At 32.7% G+C, this 25908-nt stretch overlaps 2 protein-coding genes across 2 annotated transcripts in view; one reads left to right on the top strand and one right to left on the bottom strand.

Annotated features, from left to right (window-relative positions):
* Positions 1-1897: 1897 nt before the first annotated feature.
* On the bottom strand, positions 1898-22053 carry LOC139524856 (acid phosphatase type 7-like). Its single transcript, XM_071319966.1, has 10 exons — positions 21820-22053; positions 15297-15505; positions 14360-14452; positions 13171-13308; positions 12817-12855; positions 11844-11919; positions 11364-11481; positions 8758-8949; positions 5834-6024; positions 1898-3884 (listed from the first exon to the last, which is right to left on the bottom strand). Exons 1-10 carry the CDS (start codon positions 21905-21907, stop codon positions 3298-3300), a joined length of 1731 nt encoding a protein of 576 aa, XP_071176067.1. The 5' UTR covers positions 21908-22053; the 3' UTR covers positions 1898-3297.
* A 2679-nt stretch (positions 22054-24732) lies between these two features.
* LOC139524851 (uncharacterized) overlaps positions 24733-25908 on the top strand; it is a 33860-nt gene continuing 32684 nt past the window's right edge. Inside the window, exon 1 of the mRNA XM_071319960.1 lies at positions 24733-24872. The gene's annotated coding sequence lies outside the window, so the exon portion shown is untranslated. The remainder of the gene's footprint in view (positions 24873-25908) is intronic.

Raw genomic sequence — 25908 nt, 5'->3', positions numbered from 1 at the left:
AATTAAAGAATTTCGCAAGGTGCTTTTTCTTTTTGTCTTTTAGAAGGTTTTGAATGAATTCTGCTTCATACGAGTACAAAAACAAATCAGCCAGCAGGGGTGCACAATTAGATATTGTTCTATTTATATGTCATTATGATATATTTCTATTATGAATTACAATATACGTTGAACCACAAACGTCAAAATCATTCAATCGCGTAGTGGAATTAACTATTTTTGGATTCTTATAAATTCTATATATAACTTTTGGACTAGTTTAAATCTCGGTCTATTTCTTAAATTTATTCTTACATACTTTTGATTTTTTAACCCTGTATGCTAACATTCCCATGAAAATTTTAAAATTGTTTGTACGTACATTGAACGACAAATTTATGTGACGTATAAAATTTTCTGACGTCAGACACTCAAATCAATAAATGTGTTCGTAGATAGTAGATGTTTTTGTGTTCTGTTAAATTGTTCCTTTTAAAATTGTTAAACGATGATGACTGATGTACCCATATTTTGACTATTATATTTATTGTGTCTGTTTATTTATCGCATCAATGTAAAAATATCGGAAATTGATGAGACTGTCATTAAAGTGAGAGGGTTAGCGCTATAGAACCAGGTTTAATCCACCATTTTCTACATTTGAAAATGCCTGTACCAAGTCAGGAATATGACAGTTTTTGTCCATTCGTTTTTGATGCGTTTTGTTATTTGATTTTGCCATGTGATTATGGACTTTCCCAATTGATCTTCCTCTAAGTTCAGTATTTTTGTGATTTTACTTTTTAGTACCCATTGGAATACCGATTGTCTGTTGAAATATAAATCCTCAAAACTCAACAAATATATTGTCGATCAAAAAGTCCAGCATTTCGATAATATCATCTTCAGTATATTTTCTGGAAGATTCAGTGTGATTCTTCACAAAATATGAATTATTGTAACCCAAAACAAGAAATTTGTATCTACGATTCCCATTTTTATAGAAAAAGCTCTGTTTTATGAGATGGTGAAGTCGATCTTTCAACTGAGTATGGGGAATAGAAGTATATAGCGTAGAAAAATCAAAAGTTTTTATGTTGCTGCAAAATTGCAAAGATTGTGATCGAAGGTTAAGCAGTAGGTCTTTGGAATTTTTGAGAATCCACATCTGGTTAACACCACTGGTAGAATATATCTCCTCACAATATTTTTGAAGCCCATCTTTAACTGTAGAAAGAATAGTAGTCAGTACTTTAGAAAGATGTTTAGTCGAACATTTTGAAGAACCAGCTATGTATCGTTCTTTATATAGAGTTTTGTATAATTTAGGTATCCAGTATAATGAGGGCAAGTTTTCTTCGTTTTCTTTGATGCTGATACCAAACGAAAGAAGGACAGATTTATGATTTTGTAAAATTTCGTCCTTGGTAAATGATGTTAAAGAATATGTAGGATTACCGGTAGTTTATCAATGACGTTAAAGAATATGTAGGATTACCGGTAGTTTTATCAATGACGTTAAAGAATATGTAGGATTACCAGTAGTTTTATCAATGAATTACCTTTAAATAGTTTGTCATTTGTTATCGGTCTGCCAGTGGCCTTCCAATTGGGATTTGAATATAATAAAAGAGTAAAGTACATGCAGGTGCACTTGAAGAAAACAAATTATGCATTTAAGATTTAAATCATCACACAATGTTAAGTCATCTCCTAATAATTCGTACTATATGATTTAGGCGTTCAGAATCATTGGCGACTCTACAGTTTAAATGTCTATAACATGAACGATCTGACAAGTGGGTGTTACAGACGAACGTTTACCTAAACTGACCAAGTCAATTGATAACCTGAGCGCACCAATAAATCGTCTTATCCACATTGTTATGAAAATGATTCTATATATAAAAAGGCGTGATTGAATAATGAATGTTTTTTTTTTAAAAAGTACATTTATCACATTGAATATTTGTAATTATCAAACTTTGTGCAAATGAAAGTCTATATATTTGTTCTGAAAAATGAATATAAAAAACATTTAGTTACATGTAGCCACAAGATTTCATGCATATAGAACGGTTTACTATGTTTTATCATTCCGTACTTTATACAGTCTCCTTTTCTAAACACAACAAACATTCTTATAAAATCCCCCAAAGTACTTTTTCATTCATTTTGCATTCTTATTATAACAAAAAATAAATACGGTTTCTCATAGTTATGTTTCTAATATTATTGACTTCACATGATTAATGGTTAAAGATTTAAATAATCCGTAATTTTATATATTACTAGAACACACCCGTGATATCACGGGTCCGTGACTGAATTAAAGTATATAACTATGCGCAAGCCTTATTTTAGTATTAGTATTGTCATCTGATAAAGTCATGCCGATTATAAGATACAGTTTTTCTCTGCTTTCAAGTCTTTCTGTTTGAACCCGTCTAACTGAAACAATAATATTAATTATTTGGAAAACAAAAGGTCCTGGAATGGAGTAATTTTTAATATATAAGTTATAAATAAAGTTGAATTCTTTGCTTCGCTGTTTTACGTCATGCCCACTAACAAATTGAAAACTGTACCTATACGCCTTATTTTTAGTCCAGATTTTTAGTATTCGTATTGTTATCTTAGAAAGTCTTACTGATTAAAATACTACAATAGGTACAATTTGACAATTTAGTAGTGTCAACCCTGTGGTTATGACCCGTGTATATAGTATATTAATCCTGAATACAACGTTTGGTGGTGCGCCTGTCAGATGCGGAACGTACAGATAAGGTAATAGTAACAGGTGAATATACTATTGGTATCGGTAGCGGACTCGACCCGGAACTTCTTAATTATTGGCAATATTAATTACGTGGAAAACAAAAGGGCCTGGAGTGGTGTAATTTTTAATCTACACCTTTGTACTATATTAGTTATATATAAAGTTGAATTCTGTGATTCGTCGTTTTTACGTGATGACGGCTGACAAATTGGACCTCGTAATTTTAGTATTATAGATTAGTAATACAGCATACTAAAATAATTATACTAGTATGTTTGCTATTGAAATATTCTAAACAATATAAAGAAAAAAATATGGTGAAATTAATGAAAAATGTCTTAACTGATGATACAAATGAGTAATATATTATTCTTAATACAAAGTTCTCCTGTTAAAGAACTAACATAATCTCTTTGTGATATTTCATGACATCACGACCTCCTCTTGGTCTTAATAATCTTTTTTAGAGGTTCAAACACATCTCTCCTTTTGAGCAGTTCTGAGAATGTATATATTTTTAATGACTATATCTTTTATCATTATTTATCTGCTAAAAGTTTTGATGAAGGATTGCCTTCTGTCGAGTCTACTTCAAAATCACTTCCGTCTTTCTCGTCTTTACCTACTTGTGAATACGCTGAATAGAATTTTCGTCCGTAATCGACAGTAGCGTCCCATCTCCTGTAACTTCTTATTCTTTGTTTCTTTTTTATCAATACGACGACACTTATAATAAGTGCTAATGAGATAATTCCGACACCAACACCAACTAAAACTTTATTAGATGTCTGATCAAAGAATTCAACGACTGACGACGACGGTTTTCCCGATGTATTCTCATTTCCTGTTGCAGATGCAGTGTCCGTAGCTTTACTCGGGATTTTTTCACTTTCGCCTTTGTTACTAACAGAGGTGTCACCTTCAATGTTAACTTTAGGTTTGCTAATTGGTTCCTTAGGTTTAGGAGCTATGAATGGACCATGGCGCTCCTGAGTAATCCAGATGGAGTCTAAGACTTTTTTGTCTCTGGGAGATATTTGTTCCCACAATAGATGTGTCGTGTTGTACACCTTCATTCTACTAAAACTGTTCAATCCCTCTCCTCCAATACGTAGGGCAGACCATGCTGTTAAAAAATATATTCTAAATTTTATATTATCAATAAGATTTTTACCGATGTATAAATGTAAAAATTTATCCTGTTTATTGAGCTTTTTGATATTTTTTGATATGTTTGCTTATTATTTTTAAACTGTTGATAGAAATTACCTTAAGATTCTGACGTTATATTTTGGTTGGTTATGTTTGAAACAGATGCTGTTTTAACAATTTTACACATGCTGCATGTCAAATATGATACCGATATTCTAACCCTTTCCGAGTATGTTTCCATTCTTAATTTTACATCAGTTCAAAAGCTTTACATTTAAGTGTCATTGTGTTTTAGTATATTTATTTGATTGTTGTATCTTTGTTGTGGATCTGTCTTAGTAAGTGATCAACAGTCAAACTATTTATTTTGTTGCCGAATAGCGCGTCCGGCGTTACAAATTATGAACCTTTGATGGGTTTTTCCAACCATTTGGTCGTTGACACTGGTGGTGGACGTTTTGTCCCCCGAAGGTATCGCAAGCCCAATAGTCGGCACTTTGCACGAAGTATCATTGCAGTGATTTTGATTTTAATTATTCAAAAACATTATTGTTTTCCTTCCCACACATTACAAGCCTGCTACCTTTGATGATGTTTTATCATGGCAAAGCTCACTTCCGATACATCTGACTATTCATTTTATATCCGTTTTTAACTGATAGCTTCTCACGTATTCTAACACTCATAGTGTCTTGGCATTAAATATTGGGTTTCAAATGTTCGTAGTAAAGGTAGAAAGTATAAACGAATTAAATTCTTGTTGCAATATTTTAAAATAACTTTAATATTATAAAATCACTGTCTTTTGTTGAGGTAAATATGCGGTTTTATTGACTTTTGAAAAACTGATATTCACTGAGGCCGACGGCCGAAGTGAATATCATTTTTTCAAAAGTCAATTAAACCCCATATTTACCGAAACAAAAGACAGTAATTGTTTTATTCCATATTCCGAGAGAAGAAAATGTATTTAATGACAAACATATCATACCAAAACAAATTTTACATGAAACATTTTACTGTAACGTTGCATGTAAAAGCGCGTGACGTTAAGCGCGGTGAATAACACTTTCTCAGGTGAATATGCTTTTTTATTCAAAATCCAATTCGTATAGAGAAACCTACTAAAATAATACCAATATGGAATAATACGTAAGATCGGTTTAGATGTTCAAAATATGATTTCGTTGGTTCTAGTTAGTCACAATTTCGAAATTGAGGCGACTTCCCAAACTATTTAATGTACTGTAACTTGAATATGAACATATATAAATGTCTTTATTATTGTGTTATGGTAAATGTGTTTTAAGATTGGTACACTTATTGTGAGTTTTTTTTAGTAATTCACTCATCAGATTTCTGATGCTAAACTGTTACTTATACCTACGCTTTGTGTTATATTTATATCTTGTTAAGGGTTACACCAGCCTAGTGGTCAGCATTTCCGTGTTTTCATGAATTAACATGAAATAAACTGTTTAAAAAACTTTTTTTAAATACTAAGGTTTTCCTATCTCAGGAATAGATTTACTTTGATCCACCATTTTCTACATTTGAAGGTGCCTGTACCGGGTCAGGAATGTGACAGTTCTTGTCCATTCGTTTTTGATGCGTTTTGTTATTTGATTTTGCCATGTGATTATGGACTTTCCGAAGTGATTTTCCTCTGAGTTCAGTATTTTTGTGATTTTACTTTTTAGCTGTATTTGGCAAAAATTTTAGAAATATTTGGTCCGCAATGCTCTTCTCTGACGGGTACTACGAGACAAAACGCGCGTCTGGCTGTTTACAAATTTCAATCCTGGTATCTATGATGAGTTATTTAAGCTTTGTCTAAAGTAACTATAGAATGAGTTGTTCGGTTTTTTCTTTTGTGATTCGTAATTTGTATTATTGGTACCTACTGCTGATTGGTATACTTACGTTGAGTTGTATCACTCTTGACATTTACTTGATCATTTGATGTTCCGGTAATCAGTTGAACTGGTCCCTTAGGGTTGTTATAGTCATTACTTAAAACTTGTCCTTGGTACAATGGGAACAATCTTTCATAAGAATGTCCATGTCCTTGTATAATGACATCAACACCATAGGTGAAAAATATATTCTCTAATCTAAATTTAAAAAATGAATGACTTTTATGCATATAACGAACAAGATCTTTAAAGGTAAACGCTAGAACAAATACATAAGATTGAGTCAATATTGAAAAATGCACCGACAATTCAATCAAAGAATAAACCTACATGATCGAGTATTCTCGAGTTATTCTTCCCATAATGCTTTCAGATTTTATGTATGTTTTGAAACTACGAAAGTACCCATTTTTTTGGGACATTACTTTAACCATTTTTTTACGTATTACTCTATTGACTTTTATCATGTCCCTATTGTTTACAAAAATGAGATTCAATATTTACAACCACTGAGTAAATGCCATTGGTGGTGGGGTTGTTATTTCCCGAGGGTATCACCAGCCCAGTAGTCAGCACTTCTGTGATGACATGAATTATCAATTATATGGTCATATTTATAAATCAACTGTTTACAAAAATTTGAATTTTAGAAATACTGAGGCTTTCCTACCTCGGGATTAGATTACCTTAGGTGTATTTGGCAAAACCTTTAGTAATTTTGGTCATCAAAGCTCTTTAACTTCGTTCTTTATTTGGCCTTTTTAACGTTTTTGGATTCGAAACGCGCGTTTGGCGTAAATACAAAATTTAATCCTGGTATGAGTTTATTTGACTATTAATTTGAAACCATCATCAATTAAAAACAGTCAAGAACTCTTTGCTATATACTAGTAATTCATTTAATGTTAAATAAAGCATAGGTTTGTATTTCATGCTTTACGCCGCCTCGCACACAGCGGTTATATCGCGGTTTTTTTTTAAATTATAAGTACCATAATAGCAATACCTATTTACTTGAAAAAGAGAGACGAATGATACCAGAGGACAGTCAAACTCATAAATCGAAAATAAACTGACCACGCCATGGCAAATAAAGATAAGACTAACAGACAAACAATATTACACATGACACAACATAGAAAAATAAAGAATAAGCAACACGAACCCCACAAAAAAACTAGGGTGATCTCAGGTGCTCCGGAAGGGTAAGCATATCCTGCTCCACATGTGGCACCCGTCGTGTTGTTTATGTGATAACAAATCCGGTAAATAGTCTAATTCGGTAGGTCACATTCATGAAAGGGAAGGGGATTGTAGTTCCATATCCGATATCATTTGTGAAACGGTTATTCCATAACGGTCAACCAACTCGTGATGGCGTCCGTAAAATTTACAAAGGGATGATTTCAACTTCTGAAGTTCACCATTTGGAACTCTTGGTTTAATAGCTTTCTTGTGAGCAGCAACCCTTTATCAAGAAAATCATGATAGGAATTGCAAGCACGGGAAAATCGTATCAATTGGGATATATAAATAAACTCATCATAGATACCAGGACTACATTTAGTATATACGCCAGACGCGCGTTTCGTCTACAAAAGACTCATCAGTGACGCTCGAATCCAAAAAAGTTAAAAAGGCCAAATAAAGAACGAAGTTGAAGATCATTGAGAACCAAAATTCCTAAAAGTTTTGCCAGATACAGCTAAGGTGATCTATTCCTGAGGTAGAAAAGCCTTAGTATTTCAAAAAATTCAAAAATTTGTAAACAGTAAATTTATAAATATAACCATATCAATGACAAGTCATGTCAGCACAAAAAGTGCTGACTACTGGGCTTGTGATACCCTAACCCTGTATGCAGGTGCTGCTGGAATGTTGCTACTTAAAAATGGAAAGTTCACAATTGGAAAACTGAAATCATCTCTTTTGTCGTAAAGTTTTGTTTTCAACCGACCCTCTTTGTCATGTCAAGATATGAGGCCGATTTAACTGTATCTGTAGTATACTTTATCTCCAGTTCGATGGGATAGAAGCGTTCAACATAGTCACCAAATTTTTAATTATTTAGTGAAAGAACATCATCTATATAGCGGAAAGAAGAGTTAAAGGATATTGCTAACTTCTTGTCCTTCTTCCTTTATGAAGTCAGCCTCATAATAATAAAGAAACAAGTTGGCAAGAAAGAGGGGCACAATTTGTACCCATTGGAATGCCGACAGTCTGTTGAAAAGCACGTCTTCCGAACGTAACAAATATTTTGGCGATCAAGAAATCAAGCATCTTAATAATATCAGTTTGTTTTTTTGTCTGAATCAGACTGATCCTTTACAAAGTAGAATTTATCCCTCCCTAAGACAAGATACTTGTATCTACGTTGGCCATTCTTTTTTATTGAAATAGATCGAAATCAGTATGTGGTCTGCCTATAGGAGCACCATAATGAAGATGCGATCAAGAGAAAATGCAGTCATTGTATGAGCCGATATAAGTTTTTGTTACTATATGAGCTATTGTTTTTGTACAAGCACTGTTAAAGCCAGACTGATTCCATAGTAGTAACCAGCTAAAAAATGTTTGTAGAATAAAATGATAATGCCTACTTCCTACCCTATATATTAAACACATGTATTTTTTTTTTGTCTAAGGAAACTTCTTTTATTAAATGGGCAAGCCAAACGATGAAAAGAAATCTAACGAAATATCAGCATACACGACATATTTCCAAAAAGTGAATGTAAACTCTTTGGTTAAGCAAAGCTACAGTGTTAATCACATCAAGTATAGGAAAACAATCGATAAACTAATGCGCCCTGATCTTTTTGAACTAAGGTATAAAAAATCGTTGTTATCTTATCTGTATTGCTAAAAAATTACAACATAAATACATTCACAGTAATATATCGGTTTACTCAAAGATGTCGTACATACCCCTTTCGAACTTTAGAATCTGATGTAGCACAGTCATCACCACTTGAGCAGTACATAGGTCTGTGTCCAAATGCCACAATCCAGGGGTGGGCTGTACGGTTCATATTTATTGTAGTGAGGTCCTGCATTAGCCAGTTATTTTGTGCTTGTATGTACAGTTCGTTATCCAGGAAGTATACTTCTGTCGAATAACTTTGGAATGAAGAAAGAGGGTATTATATTAGAATATAAGAATTAGATTGGTACTATGTATCTTGTCAAGCAGCAGATATTTTACAATAAATATATCTTTACGATTAAAAACATTTGTTTGTCTTGATTTTCTTGTTTTCTGGATCAAAGACTGGTTTCTCGAAATTTTTTAAGCTTGTTGTTGAAATGCTGATTATACGATATATTTAGATCAAAACCTAGGGCTATAACAATTACCGTTTGAAAACCAATGTTTATGCAAATCAGAACAAAACAAAAAATATTAATCTAAGGATTCATTCTGCAAACTTAGTCGTCCTAGATAAATTGAAGGATGTGTACTTCAAATGGGTGGTTTCATGTATGTTGGGAATAAACAAACAGTTTGCCTTTCAATATGCCACTCAAAGAGCTGTTTCAAATGTTCTGTACACTTTCCCACTAGGTGCTTCGGTTACAACCTGAACGTGAGCCACATTTTAACCTATCTCACACAATCAAACTTTTATATCCCATGGTACCCTGGGGGCATACAAAATAAACATTCAAAACTTAAAAGACGAAGAGAAACCGTCATAAAAAAATGCAACGAAAAAACAAACAGTTTTAAAAAGAAAACAAAGATACTCAACACGTACCCCACCAAGAATTACCAGGTGCTCAGGACGTGTAAGCACAACCTGCTCAACTAGTTGCACACGCTATTTTGTTAATTGAATGTACACATTCGGCGATGCCACAATCCTGAATGAGAGGACGGGATCGCGATTACAACAATTGGAACAACATATGATCTCGCCCATTAACATACGAAGGAAAATTAAAACAAAATCATTTTTATCAATAGGAACCATTGGTCATATAGCTTTCTTGTTAACAGTACCTCTCTATCAAGAACATCATGATAGGATACGAAAGCTTAGGAATAACAAATCAACGTGGGGATGTATACTATTACTAATACATAAAAATTGGAGGCTTAAATCATCAACTTTCCATTTATATGTAGCAACATTCCAGCAGCGCCTACATACGGAGTATATATCTCCCAATTGATACTATATTCCCGGGCTTGTATTTCCTATCATGATTTCCTTGATAGAGCTGCTCACACAGAAGCTACTAAACAAGGACTTCCAAATGGTGAGGTTGAAATCATCCCTTCATAAATTTTTCGGACGCCATCACGAGTTGGTTGACCGTTATGGAATAACCGTTTCCAAATGATGATATCGGATATGTTACTTTTGTCGTAACTATAATACCCTTCCCTTTTCACGAATGTGACCTACCGAATTAGAATATTTACCGATTTTGTTATATCATAAGCAACACGATGGGTGCCACATGTGGAGCAGGATCTGCTTATCTCTTCCAGAGCACCTGATATCACCCCTAGTTTTTGGAGGGGTTCGTTTTGCTAAAGTCTTTAGTTTTCTATGTTGTGTCTTCTGTACTATTGTTTGTCTGTTTGCATTTTATTTTTTGCCATGGCTTTGTCAGTTTGTTTTCAATCTATGAGTTTGACTTTCCCTCTAGTATCTTTTGTCCCTCTTTGTATTTGACATAATAACACTATTGATAACATCTTTGTTAATCAGTTGGAAAGAAGGTTCTGTGAAACACTTGGCAAAATCAATTGTCTCGCATAATCCTCAATTGAGTCTATTAATATTTTGCAGTCATGGATTTAGGTTAAGTGTATTTCTATCCTTCGGAAAACAAACCGACTACCTGCTGGAATATCAACCGTCAAACTGAAGGCAAAAGTAATTAATTTCTTCTTCGTATTTTTTTTTTGCTATTGGATATTGTGCTTCTTAAAATAGCATGATAAATAAATGGGTATCACTGATTGACAAATGGGTTTTGTTCATGAAAATAAACGGGTATCACTGATTGACAAATAGGTTTTGTTCATGAAAATAAATGGATATCACTGATTGACAAATAGGTTTTGTTCATGAAAATAAATGGGTATCACTGATTGACAAATAGGTTTTGTTCATGAAAATAAATGGGTATCACTGATTGACAAATAGGTTTTGTTCATGATAATCATCTGGCAATGTGTTTTGCATTACGTTCCAAACTATGTCATTGAGTTATCCCAGTACGATTTATAAAGTGTCTCTGTGTGAATACAACAATAAAATGCAATGGTCTATTTTCAGGTTTCAACATCGTTTGTGGAGACATTTTATGTAATTAATGAATAAACCGACGATAATGTTTTTAATTATGTATATTCAATAATAATCTCGCTCGTGTGATTGTATTGATATATGAAGTAGATCACATTCTTCTACAAATAATTTTAAATCTATTCATTAAACTTATCTAAAAAAAAAAAGACAGTGTATTTTGGAAGGTAACATTTCATGTATATGCACAGAATTCGTCCTTATATTTACCTGATAAAATGAACTGGTCCAATATCAAAACTGTACCACATTCTGTCAAGGGGTATTGGCCACGAAGTTCCAGGCATAGAAAACCAATGCCTGTATTGGCTAAATAAATCTCCTGTTACTGTTAAAGAAAATACATTATATTACTCTTATGCGGCAAATAGAGAGTTTTCAGATAGCATTACATCATCAGGTTATAACTCATTAGCTTTAATTCGAAGTTTGTGAAAATTCTGGTACAGGAAATCAAAAATGTTTAATCAAACACGGTGTATTAGAACATTCTCTAATGGTTTGAATTTGTTGATTCGTAATGCAGATATTGAAAGCTGTTTGCAATAATATCCTGAAAACGGTAATAGACATCAACAAATACGTTGATTCAATTTACTAATCAGCATATCATCCTCAGGCTGAATATAAAAAGATGTTTTATTCTTTATAACTAATATAAACGTATTGAACTATTGTATTGTAACATACCGTGGTTTCCAGGGGTTGCCATATGTGGAATCCGTGCAGCCATGTTGGACATCATCGACATGTAAAAATCTCCAGACTATACAAATAAAGTAAATAAAGGCAACAGTAGTTAAATAAATAAATCTCCTGTAACTGTTAAAGAAAATACATTACTGTCAGGAATATGGCAGTTGTTGTCCATTCGTTTGATATGTTTTGTCATTTGATTTTGCCATGTGATTAGGGACTTTCCGCTGTTCGAAATTCATAAATCGATTGAGAAAATCCGGGTTACAAACTAAATCTGAGGGAAAACCTTCAAATATAAGAGAAATACGACACAACATAAAAACAGGTAAAAGCTGATATTTATTTGGAGTTTTAGCAAAAACTGACATATATTTTGAGTATAGGCATCAAATGATAAAAGTAAGACTAGAATAGCAAATGTCCAGTTGTTTTGCTTCGATACTGACAGTTAAAATCATAAGTAATGCATGGTTGTTCTATAAAACAAATATTTCCCATGTGGTCGATTCTTATTGACTTGAATATTCTCTTTTGGACCGCCTAAAGAAATTTCCTTATTCTAACTTACATTTAACTGTCAAAATCCCAGGAAAATTCAATACTGACTTTACTAGTAGGTGATTATACGGTATGGGTTTTTCTTATTTGTGAATGCGGTATGAACACCTGAGATCACCCTCAGTTTTTGGTGGGGTTCGTGTCCCTTAGTCTTTAGTTTTCTAATTTGTGTCTTGTGTACTACTGTTTGTCTGTTTGTCTGTCTGTCTTTTTCTTTTGTTGACATGGTGTTGGCAGTTTATTCTCGATCTATGAGTTTGAATCTCTGGTATCTTTTGACCCTCTTCTATTAAACTGCTTATATCTTCTTCATTTGAACTCTGGAGTCGATTCGTGTCATTGGCAATCATACTACATCTACTTATTTTAATAAAGAAATATAATATGTAAAAATAAAATAACTTACACGTGGATAGCATATCGTTGTATTTTCGTCTGTTTTGTTCTAGAAATAAAGAATTGCGCTTTCATGATGTCGATGCATTAATTGATAAATTAAATACATGCTTACTTAAAATTGTTATCGTTTTTGCACAAGATATTTTTAACTGAAAATTAAACTTAATATTGCATTTAGATTTTTTAATCTAAAAAAATCTAAAAGTTTAGGTAAATTCATGCTTAAAAATCTCATTAAATTTTATGGCAAGATCTCATTCGGGAATATAAAAGTTTGTGATTGTTTTTACTCATTCATTAATAGATATCCATTTATCCATTCAAACATTCCCTAGAACGTTAATCAACAAACCCGTCTTACCTTTTGGTCTGGTGCGAAATTCCCAACATGTAGGACCGCATCGTACTGTCCTGATAAAACTTCTGTATCTATATATGGTATGCTATCTTCTTCATCCCCTCCATGATTCCCACAGATCAGAAATTCTGGGGTAATGTTCTGTTCATGGTATGTGATTTTGAAATTAAATGAAAAAATTAGAGAGAATCTAGAGTTAGTGTATTTAATATTGAAAAAAAAATATTCTTCATCTTTCCCTCTCATATGTGTTTTCTACATTCAAAGCTGTTTAAACATATACATATACATATGTAAGCTAACTGGCCAAAAAATAGCACCGAAAACAGTCAAAAGTTAAATCACAAAAAAATACTAAACTGCGAGGAAAATTCAAAACAGAAAGTCTCTAATTAAATGGCAAAATAAAAAGCTCAAAAACACCAAACGAATGGATAACAACTGTCATATTACTGACATGGTACAGGTATTTTGTATGTAGAAAATGGTGGATTTAACCTGGTTTAATAGCTAGCTAAACCTCACACTTTTATGACAGTCGCATCAAATACCATTATATTGACAACGATGCCTGAACAAAACAAACAGACATAATTGGTAAAAATGCGAAAACAGTGTGCAAATACAATTTGGTTTAACGATTTTCAAACTTATTTTAGTGATTTTTTTTTTAACTTAGATTAGAATAAAATGTGTCAGCTCAAAAAAACTATATGTAACAACTGATCAAATCAGTCCAGATATGTTTTATTTAACTAGCATAGCCATTGTTGATGTTTTAGCAAATGTGGCTTTATATTGTTATCGCTAAATGATTTGAAAAAAGTAAAATGGCAACATCAAAAGCTAAAACATATAAAACGAATGGATAACAACTGTCATATTTCTGACTTGGTACAAGTATTTTCTTTTACAGAACATGGTGGATTTCATAGCTAGCTAAACCCCTCACTTGTATAACAGTCGCATCAAATTCCAGTGAATGAAGATTTTGTAAATGACAGTATCCTAGGAAAGGTTTTCTAATTGTCTTAAATATAGTAGATGTTTAGTGTAAATTTCATGTAAAGCACATATAATGCATGACAATATACAAATCTTCGGAAAAGCAGTCCAAAACTACGAGATTTTGATTTTACTACGATGATTGTATTGCTCTGAAATGTGTTATTCCTTATTAATGTATCCTTACCGTTGCCTGTTCTGGTGTTTTGAAGAAATGTGGTCCGCTACTGATTCCCCCACTAGTTGGTCTGTAGAAATATGTTGTATTTGGTTGAAGATTCTGTTAAAGATATCAAATGCCAATTAGCAAAATTTAACATCAAAATATTTCAATTCATAAATGTTCTCTATAAGGACAGAGTTATCTGAGCAATAAAAGTAGAAAAAGGATAATAATATACTTCTTTGGTGTCAGTTATAACGCCATGGTTTGTCTATTTCAAATACCCCCCTTTAATGTAAACTAATCATAATGCATTGTTATATTGATATGTCTATGTTTTGTCGTACGGAAGTCAGTTTATTGCAGAAGTATTATAGGATGAAGTGCCTTTCATGGACTCTGTATGTGTTCTTTTGCTCGAGGTTTCCAGTTTAGTTATCAAAAACTAGTTAAAACTCCTGCTCAAGATACTGAGCGTGTTCAAAGTCAGGAGCTTGTTGTCTTTTGTGTGTTTTGGTTGTGTAATTCACGGATGCCATCCTAAGATGTTTTACCGTTATCAAATATCTGGGACACAGATGCCTACATTTTGTCCAAAGCTGTCTTACTGACAATTCTGTGTTTCATAGATCATGTCATCACCAACTGCCACTCATCACAACAATTGCCTTAGAAACATGACAGATGACACTTATGTAGCAGAAAATGCTTACCTAACAATGCATCTGGTCCCTGTCGATACTCTTATATCTATAGTGTTTGGCATGGGTTTTGTGAGCTCATGCTACTGTTCATTCTAATTGTATTTCATCCAATACTGAGTGATTTCTTACATAAAAAGACATCAACATGTTCTATTTCATATGTTATGTCCATCTTTTAAACAACAGAATGAATATCGAATACGACTTTTGATTTATTTTTTAGGGATTTTCCTACCCTGACAATATATTTACCCTACCTTTAGCGGTACTCTGTAAATGCAGGTCAAACCATTCGATGTTGGATGATCAAAATGTGTCATGTCAGCATCCATAGTATTGTGATAATTCCATGGATCAGTTCCATAACTTAACGTAGAATTACAATTCTGCTCCGTAGCCCACATCACTGTAATCTCGGATGGACTGTCTCCATAAGATAAATGTACATGGCAAGGGTGGCATGGTACTGAAATTATAATATAAAATGTACATGGCATCGTACTTAAAAAATAAAACCACAAAATTATTGAAATCCGAGAGAAAAATTCAAAACGGGAAGTCACCTAATCAAATGTCAATATTAAAATCTCAAACACATCAAACGAATGGATAACAACTGTTATAGTCCTGACTTCGAACAAACATTTTCTCATGTAGAAAATTGTGGATTTAACCTGGTTTTATAGCTAGCTTAACTCCTCACTTGTATGACAGTCGGATCAAATTCCATTATATTGACAACGATGTATGAACAAAAAAAACAGAAATTATGATTTGTACATAGCAAGGCACCCGAATATATAATCCATGTATAATGGGAAGATGGCAAAGGTAGAAAGGGCCTTCAATTATGATACCATATGTACATGGCAAGAAACTGAAATTATAATATAATATGTACAGGGCAAGGGTCTGAAATCGTAATATAATATGTTCATGACAAGTAACTGAAATTATCATATCATATGTACATTGCAAGTTACTGAAATTATATTCTAATATGACGTTCTTCTTTAGCTTTGGGTACAAAGCCATGTTCTAATTCGAATAGAACATGGGCTGCGCGTGATTGAGGTCACAATTGAAATTGCAACGTCAGATGAATTATAAACAACGCCAGAGATCAAATTGGACATTTTTGTTGGAGTTGTTCGCTAGGAAATAGTTTAAATGTTTCTGTTCTTTTTTTATTGACAAACTGTTGAATTTTCTATAACGTTTTTGTTCATCAAATCAAAATGGCGACATTTCGAGCGTCTACTATAGGTCCGCTACGAGTACAAAAGTTCAAACTATTCCTATTAGAATCGATATGATTCTATCATGCCATGCTCTATGCTCATTTTAAGGTGGTACCTAACACTACAGGGAGATAACTCTGTAAAATCAGCTAAACGTTTTAATTACGTTGTGTTGTTAAGGGAATATTAAGCTTCTCGATGATCAAAATAAGTGTTTGTCAAACTGCTATATAACCAGTGTAATTTTTCTGATAAAACGGTTGGTTCAAATTTTTTGAAATTTTTATATTTTTGTAAAAGGGTCAAAGTAAATACTTTGTCAAAATTTTAAGAAAATTAAACGACCCAAATTAATTTTAGCTAAAGTGTTGGGTACCACCTTAACATGAGTAGGCATTGTATTTGTAAACATTTAATACCTCTCAAATGCTCGGTATTAAGATATTAACAAATATAATGCCTACCCATGTTAAAATGAGCATAGAACATGGCATGAAAGAATTATTTCTTAAATATAATATGTATATGGCAACGGCCTTATAATATATTATGCCTACGGCAAGGTACTACCTTCATAATATAATATGTGCATAGGATTCATAATATGATATTATGACATGACAAGTTACTGTAATGACAGATGTATACATTGCTAGTGTAGCATAATACTGAACAAATGATTTAAGATGTACATGACAAAGGTCGCAAGGTCGTGCAATTATAATGCCAGATGTACATGGCAAGTCACTGTTGCAAGGTATTGAACTTATAGATATGATATTCAAATGAAAAAGGTCACATGGTACTGTTATTGCAATATATATAATATGTGCATGGCAATCTTGACAAGGTACTGAAATTATAGCAAAAGACGAGGTGTTTAAAATATAAATCTAATATTAACATTACAAAGGTCACAAGATACTGAATTTATGATTTGATATTTACATGACAAGTGCAGCAAGCTGCTGAAATTATGCCAAATGATATAAATTAAAATGGTAATTATATAAGATAACTGAAATACATTATATGTATGATAAGGCATTTGCATACAGGGATGCATTATGCAGTTATTAACTAATTATTGATATCTAAGTTATTTTCATCGGCCATGTTAATAGTCAAAGTTGGAGAAAGCCAAAAATGGACCATCGATGAAAGCAAGTAAATATTGTTGCATTTTAAAATAATATATCGTAAGCATTCATCATAAACAAAATATTTGACTACTATCAAATCATTTCTTTTTACGTTTTGTAATCTCCTCCATGTAATATTTCAGCATCTTTAAATGCCATGTTCATTTGTATTCCTTTCAAACAATGTATATAAACTCATCATAGATACCAGGATAAAATGTTGTATTTACGCCAGACGCACGTTTCGTCTACAAAAGACTCATCAGTGACGCTCGAATCCAAAGAAGCTAAAAGGGACAAATAAAGTACGAAGTAAGTTGAAGGGCATTGAGGACCAACATTTTCAAAGTTTTGCCAAATGCAGCTGAAGTTTTTTATTCCTGAGGTAAAAAAAGCCTTAGTTTTGGCCTTGGTGATTCATTGTTCATTTCATAAGGGCATTGCACTGTTTTAATTTGTCGTATTGCCGCTGTCAGGTCATTGATACAATCCCTCAGTAACTTGGAGAAGATTATACTTGTATTTCATTCTTTTTAGTGCATAATGTTATGTGTAAAGAATAGTAGATAGCCGTGCATATCGTTGATCTTTCTGTTAATCTTAAGTTTTTGGTGTAGTTTTGTGTTGGTTGAATGGTATTTGGTTCTTCCATTTTAGCCATGGTTGTCTCAGTTTTTCTTTGACAAATGGCTTTTGGTTGACCTATTGGTATTTTCTCCTTTTTTAAATCGTACACGCAATCATTTGAGCTTGTTGCTATTGTCGCATTTTGTTTTTATCCCTGACATTATTCATTTTCTACAAAATCTATATCTGACTCCATGCTGTTTGTCCTTCAGAAAGTACATATCACATGTACAATGCATTTCATTTGGGAGAATCATCTACGTTACAAACAATGTACTTCTCAACTACAGAAATATTTCAATTGTACATAATTTCTATTATATTCTCTTTTTTCAAAGAAGTAGTAAAAATCTGCATATTATGGCGGGTGTAAAACTATATATTTTCAGATACCTTTCATATTAAAGAGGGATTTCAGTTATTGCTGTTCAATTGAAGCCATCACGAGTAGTTTGGCCATAATATTATGGAATGTCTGATTCTCAGATGACAAAAAGCATATATTCCAATTGTTGTAGCTACAACCCCGTCACTTTTTTTCCGAATGTGACCTACCAAATTAGACTGATCACCGGGTTTGTACTAAAATGACCAACACGACGGGTGCCACATGTGGAGCAGGATCTGCTAACCTTTCCGGGTCACCTGAGATCACATCCTGTTTCGATGGGGTCCGAGTTGCTCAGTCTTTTGTTTTCCATGTTGAATGAATGAATGAATGAATATTTTTAATTTACAAAAATCCATACCCGATCATATATCTTTTTGGCTAAAAAAAAAAACTTATATAAAGCGTAAAATACGTGATGAATTTACGACTTTGTTTAATCCCATTTGCTAGTACATGTGAAAAATATCGAATTCCGATTAGTTTTAGATACTTGTTATTTATTAAGCATCCTTATAAAGTATTCATCTTAATTTTTCAACCTTGTCATACCGGTATATCATCGAACTCGAATTACAGACTTATGAAAGATACCTCTTATTTCATAGACGCTTGACCCACGCGCAACTATAAGTAACTGTCTTATTGTTCACATAATTAAACACTTTCTAATGGGGAGCAGGTTCGTCTTGCACAATATTTAGTTTTCATTTTCTGTAATGAATGGTTTTAGAAGAGAGGCCGAAGATTACATTGGGATATTAATAATCATATGTCGATCGTAAAATAAACCGAAAAGCTATCGAAAGACAAACAATATTCAACGTTCATTAACGAGCAACACAAACCCCACTTAGACCGAGTTGGGCCTCATATCCTTAGAAAGGTTTGGTGTTTCTTCGGGTTTTTTTTTATTATGGAAATCATATCAAGTTTTTTTTAAACTAAAGTGAGTTATCTCGTTTGAATTGTTTTACTTTTGTCATTTCGGGGCCTTTTATAGCAGACTATGTGTTATGGGCTTTTGCTCATTGTTGAAGGCCGTACGGTGATCTAGTAGTTGTTAATTTGTGTGTCATTTGGTTTCTTGTGAATAGATGTATCATTGGCGATCATACCACATCTTCTTTTGTATATGTCACTCGTGTGTCTTATATTTTTCGATCTAGCGGCATTCGTCCACCTATCAATAACACTTGTAAGCTAACCTTTTCCTTCATGGCTTAGTTGTTGTGGTAAAGGTCCATACTTTTAATGAATCAAACCAGATTGAGATGTATATAGGGCTGGACATTTTCCATGATTATTAATAGTAAAAAAAATGGTCATTACATTTGGAGCAGGATTATATACTTCAAAAATTGTATAAACGTTTGATATACTGATTTTACTGTAAGTAAAATGTGTTCCCTAATCGCAGCATCTTCTCCGAGATTATTTAAAGTTGAAAATAGTTCTTGTCTGATAACTTTTACTGCACAGAAATAAGCTTCTCCTATCGTTCATCGGGGATTGCAATTGATAACAATTGATATCTAACCAAGTAAAAGTAGAGGGAAAAACGTCCTGTTGGAAGTAAGATAAAGTCTTCTTCAATACAAAACTTCCTCCTTTTTTTCATATAAAAATGAAAAGTTACTGTTAAGTAAGAGCCAAAATCTTGTTTACAATTCATCCGAGGGGAAATCAACATTTCTGATTAAATCGTTTAAAGGAAATTCTTTAAATTTTCTCACCGCAATTTGAATATGAAGGTTCATATAATGACCTTGTCCTTTTCGGCCTTGATATTATAATGGATCATAGTACTCTTCATACTAACAAACGACGACTTAACCTTCTTAACTGGTGAACAAAACCCAAAGCAAAACAAAGCGAGGACAACAAAACAGAAAGCGTGAAAAGGCATAGAGGAGCATCAGTAACTGGAGTATTCGTATTTAGCAAAATTCATATTAATTGGTTTTTGGGCCAATAATACAATTAATAGTCTGTCTTTGGGTGAAGATTAGAAATCAGACCCTATGTTTTTGATAATTATTTGCTATAAATTTTTGTATTATATTGCATATGTTGCTGGAAACAAACTATACAATTGTCATATACTTTTATAATAGTATTGATTAAATTCTTAACATTAATTACATTACTCTAGTAATAAAACTAGATTTTATCGTGTAATCGCTTGGAACGACGTTTACGATTATTCATTTAAGGCCGTTTTTCATTTACCACAAAATTAATATTGGCGATTTTATGAAAATTCGTGACGTCGTCATTGGGTGTCCAGTGAAAAAATATGGTCCTTATTGACATGCAAACATGCACAATGAGCCATATAAAGTCCATTAATTATAACAGCAGGATATACAGCTGTGGCCAGGACCATGAAATATATGATCATTTTCGTCATCAAGTATAATTATTTATAATACATGTACATATTCTATAAACTGTGGAAAAACGACAGCTGTATAGACACGTTATACCGTTTCACATATCCGCTTAAAAAGATAACTTCTATTTGTACATAATTTTCCTGATAACATTATTCTTGTTTTATTTACAGATTTTGGTAACAGGTGTCAGATTAAAATCAATAATGATAAACTTCAAAATAATTATCATTTTAAATAAAAATATGAAAAAATGTTTTCACGGGGCTTAGAAAACAGGCCTGTTCGAAATTACGTGCCAGACCAGGGGGCGTATCCAGCCATTTTTAAAAAGGGGTTTCAAATATATGTCCCAATTCAAATGTATTGATCGTCCTTAAAAAGGGGTGTTCCAGCCGCCCGGACCCCCCCTCCCCCCACTGGATCCGCCGTTACAACATTAAGAGATATGCATATGCCACACAGTTGAAACATATCTAAATATATGTTTTTGTGTCATATAGCGACATTGCTTAATATTGGAAATTATCGTAGACTAATCATTGACTGCCAGAGGAAAAGAATTTAGAGTCTTTTTGTTATTCCATTCAATACACATGTTTTCATGGTCTCTGTCTGTGACACAGTTGTATCAAAATAAATTATAAATATACAATGTAAATTCATTTATTCCCAATGCCCTTTGCATTAGAAAGTGATGGAGTGGATATTGCTGAATAAAGTTTGAGAGTCTTTAAACTTCAATAGTACAAAGAAAACTGCATATACTATAGGGTAGTCAACTTTCTCAACACTAACTCAATGTAGTTCATAAAGTTCTTTCGATAAAACAAACAAATATTGGTGATAGATTGTCAGCTGCCATCACATATTGACAAAACTTTTTTTGTTTTGATTTTAATATGTTGCGCATTTACGCATGAATTCTAAATTTTGCATGTGCTTGGAACTTTCAAAAGTTTTGAAATAGAAAAAGATAATCCTACCTTTCGTTTCTTGTATTTGATAATGTGTTGATGAAGAAAAGTTAGGAATGTAAAACAAAAATATCCCAATCCATATACATATCTCCATATTGTCAACTACATATATGATTCAACTATACGAAACAGCTGGCAGTTCAGTTTATTGATCTGAGAACATTATCAAATGTTGGCAATATATAAAACATGTGACATTACAAATAATCACAAGTGTGTACTGCATAAAATTTGTATCACAAAGTTTTGTTGAATTCTAAAGAGGTATTTTGTAATAAAACAGAAGAATTGTATTTATTTAAACATAAAAAAATATTTTATTTTATTTTTCTGATAAAAATGAAAAAGAAGATGTTTAAACCTTAAAAATTTACAATTACTAACTATAGTGTCTACCACGCAAATAGCCCCAATTATAAAATATCTACCTGGCTTAACTTTACCAGAGACATGTATAGCATTATAGCATAATTCTTATACGTCTTAAATTACTACACATCACGGTAAAATCGTTTCCATGGTCATATATATGTCGTGTACAAGTTGCGATTTTGTACAGGTTATAACATGTACAAAAATATTGTACATGTTATAACTTGTATAATGCAAAAATACAAGTTATAACATGTACAAAAGTACCTCATACATGTTATAACCTGTACAAAATATTGCTTAAAAATGGTTTTAACTTGTACAAAATTAAAAATAAATCTTAATGAGGTAAAACATACATTTAAATTCACCAATGCATAAAGAACAACAATAAATAAGCCAGAACGTGTCTTTTTCTGTAGAGGACAATGATCACAAAGTTTCAGAAATATATTTTTCATGACTAATGTTGGAAAATGTGTTTTCATGTAATTTAAAATTGAGAATGGAAATGGGGAATGTGTCAAAGAGACAACAACCCGACCAAATAAAAAACAACAGCAGAGGGTCACCAACAGGTCTTCAATGTAGCGAGAAATTCCCGCACCCGGAGGCGTCCTTCAGCTGGCCCCTAAACAAATATATACTAGTCCAGTGATAATGAACGCCATACTAATTTCCAAATTGTACACAAGAAACTAAAATTAAAATAATACAAGACTAACAAAGGCCAGAGGTTCCTGACTTGGGACAGGCGCAAAAATGCGGCGGGGTTAAACATGTTTGTGGGATCTCAACCCTCCCCCTATACCTCTAACCAATGCAGTAAAGTAAACGCATAACAATACGCACATTAAAATTCAGTTCAAGAGAAATCCGAGTCTGATGTCAGAAGATGTAACCAAAGAAAATAAACAAAATGACAATAATACATAAATAACAACAGACTACTAGCAGTTAACTGACATGCCAGCTCCAGACTTCAATTAAACTGACTGAAAGATTATGATTTCATCATATGAACATCAGGCACAATCCTTCCCGTTAGGGGTTTAGTATCATACCATCATAACATATATGAGAAGAACATAACCCGTGTCATGCCAACAACTGTTTTAAAAAAAATAATGTGTTTAATTGTATGTTATATGCAGTCCATCATGGCTTAAATAAGTGTGAAACTATTAACTAAAAGCTTGCATTTCCTCAATGACAATTACATTAGATATATATACGAGTAACTAAATTCTTTAAAAAAATTTAAGAACGATGCCTAATAATTTTGGGTAATACTCCACCCTCTCGTTTTATAGCATGCAAAGACTAAATCAATGTCTTATATGCTTACTCTGTAAAAGCAAGAGAGAGCTGAAATAGTTTTCATTGGACCACGCTTCATTATCAATATCTTTGGATCTACTCTTCAACATTTTTGGCCTTCAGCATGACTTATGTAAATTTATAACTCGATCTTTTTTATAAACTATAGGATCATTGCATGAGGCGAATGTCATTTTGATGTTTTAAATATATATCCTCTACTTTGAAAGCAGGTATTTGTGGCCTTTGGATTTTGTCTGCTCCATGGGCGGGTTGTTGTCTTTTAGACACATACCCCATTTTAATTGTAGATACATCTATCCTTGCTATCCTCTTATGTTTTTTGTGTCAATTAGAATGAAAGTATTTTACTATTGCCTTCAAAGTGGACACTCACAATCATTATTCACCAAATAAAGATATGTCCATAGATAGTCATAAAAGGATCATAAGACATGTCCTAATATATTATATCTTATGACAGGTCTTATGAATGCTTCGTAATACCGACCCCTGGACATTAACTGTACCAAAAAAGGACAAAACATCTTAGCATGAAGGAATAATAAAAAAAAAGTTATGAACATGATATTGAGGTCAATATCATCTTATTTTTCGATTTTGTACAAGTTAAAATCATTTTTAAGCAATATTTTGTACAAGTTATAACATGTATGAGGTACTTTTGTACATGTTATAACTTGTATTTTTGCATTATACAAGTTATAACATGTACAATATTTTTGTACATGATATAACCTGTGACAAAATCGCAACTTGTACACGACATATATATTTATAACTGTTTTTTTTTTTTATCATTTTTTCACATTTTTCGTTACAACACAATTAATTGTTGTACAGGGGGGGGGGGGGTGCTTTTGAAAATGACAACGGCAAAATAAATTTTCTATAGTTGTACTTTTTTTTCTTCAATTTTTTTATTTGGGGGGGGGGGGGATAATATTGTAATTTGAAAAAAACTACAAATATTTCTAAATTTATTACTTTAATTGATTTCATGCAAATGTCAAGTTTAGAGAATGAGTTCAATATTATTTTTTGGAAAATGGATTAAAGAGGAGGGATTGACATGGAATTACTTTTTTCCATGTGCTATATATATTTATAAATGATGGGCATAAATTATCCTCAGAAATTGTCTATGCCGGCTATATGCCCTTTTCTTATGATTATTGTTTATTCAACAGAGGAGAAATATATTACCTGTCACATGACATCATAAAAACAAAATGGTGGAACACTTCCGAGTTACCTGTACAAATTTCTAGTGCAAACTATGGCTTAACCGGACAGAAAATACACATTCGTAGTAAAATGGTTCAGTTTAAATTAATAGTATACACGTTAGTGTCATATTTCTGAAAAATCTGTAAAAATAAGACAACTGTTTATCTCAATACAAAAAAAGGGGGATAGCTGACACATACAGACAGTTTCCTGACATGGAAATATAATGTCCTTTCTTCTCTCGTTCTTTTGTTATATTTTTTATTGTAAATTTTTTTTTTTAAATTCAATGCAACATTTTATCATTGAAGTTGAAAACATCGTTTGGTCTCGTCTGATGATTACGCAATTAGTCACAGGTGACAGACAATATTTTTTTTAAAAATATTTTATCTGTACATAATATGAAATACAGTTCATATGTATTTAGTAAAATCAGTGTACTCTTAGCTCCATAATAAGCATGATTGATTGAACAAGGAGATCGATGTACACTGACTGTAATTTAATAAATTAAAGGAGTCGATCTATGAATGTATGATCTAAGGGCGAGTAATTCTAGTTAATAGACCACTTTTCGAATTTGTCCTTCACTCGAAAAAAGTCATCAATTATGTGCGCCTTTATGACGTCATATACCAGAAAGAGAGGATCTCCTGTATCCCTGCACTAAGGTTCATCAAGGGTCTTCAAGTGATCATCAATATGCAGGATAAACTAGAAATAATGTTTGTTCCGTCTGTACTTAATCACAACTCCCTAATGACAGCAAGGCTGATAGTCAATTATAAGAATTCAATTTGCCGAATAATTGGTGCAATATAGCATCATAGTTTTCCAACCACTCGTTAAACATGGGAAAGGTAGTGACGATGCCCCTAAACCCATGAAGATGTTGGACTAAACCAAAAGTTTTTGACGGAAATGCATCGAACTCGTAAGCTGTCTATTGATCCTACGGCTGCCTCTAATTTAATTTGGTTGCATTTCTTGTGCCAGAAAAAACTGAAGCTAGATGTCTGTGACATCAAAAACGAAACTAGGACACAACACCTTAATGACTTTACATAATCATTGGAGATCCATTGAAGACACAATCTGTTTAGTCTTTGATAAATTTATTTGAAAGAGATATAGTAATGAACAGGTGCT

This window comes from Mytilus edulis, chromosome 5, assembly GCF_963676685.1.
Source record: "Mytilus edulis chromosome 5, xbMytEdul2.2, whole genome shotgun sequence".
Lineage (NCBI taxonomy): Eukaryota > Metazoa > Mollusca > Bivalvia > Mytilida > Mytilidae > Mytilus > Mytilus edulis.
Note: the sequence above shows the minus strand (reverse complement) of the source record. Positions and strands in the feature narration are given on the sequence as shown.

Bases quoted from the DNA above. Each gene is read 5' to 3' on its own strand.
- LOC139524856 (XM_071319966.1), bottom strand. From the start codon at position 21,907: ATGGAGATATGTATATGGATTGGGATATTTTTGTTTTACATTCCTAAC. The intron at 12,856-13,170 runs GTAAGACGGGTT...CTTTATTTCTAG, and splicing joins ATTTCGCACCAGACCAAAAG to AACAAAACAGACGAAAATAC. The intron at 6,025-8,757 runs GTATGTACGACA...TTTTAAATTTAG, and splicing joins GATTCTAAAGTTCGAAAGGG to ATTAGAGAATATATTTTTCA.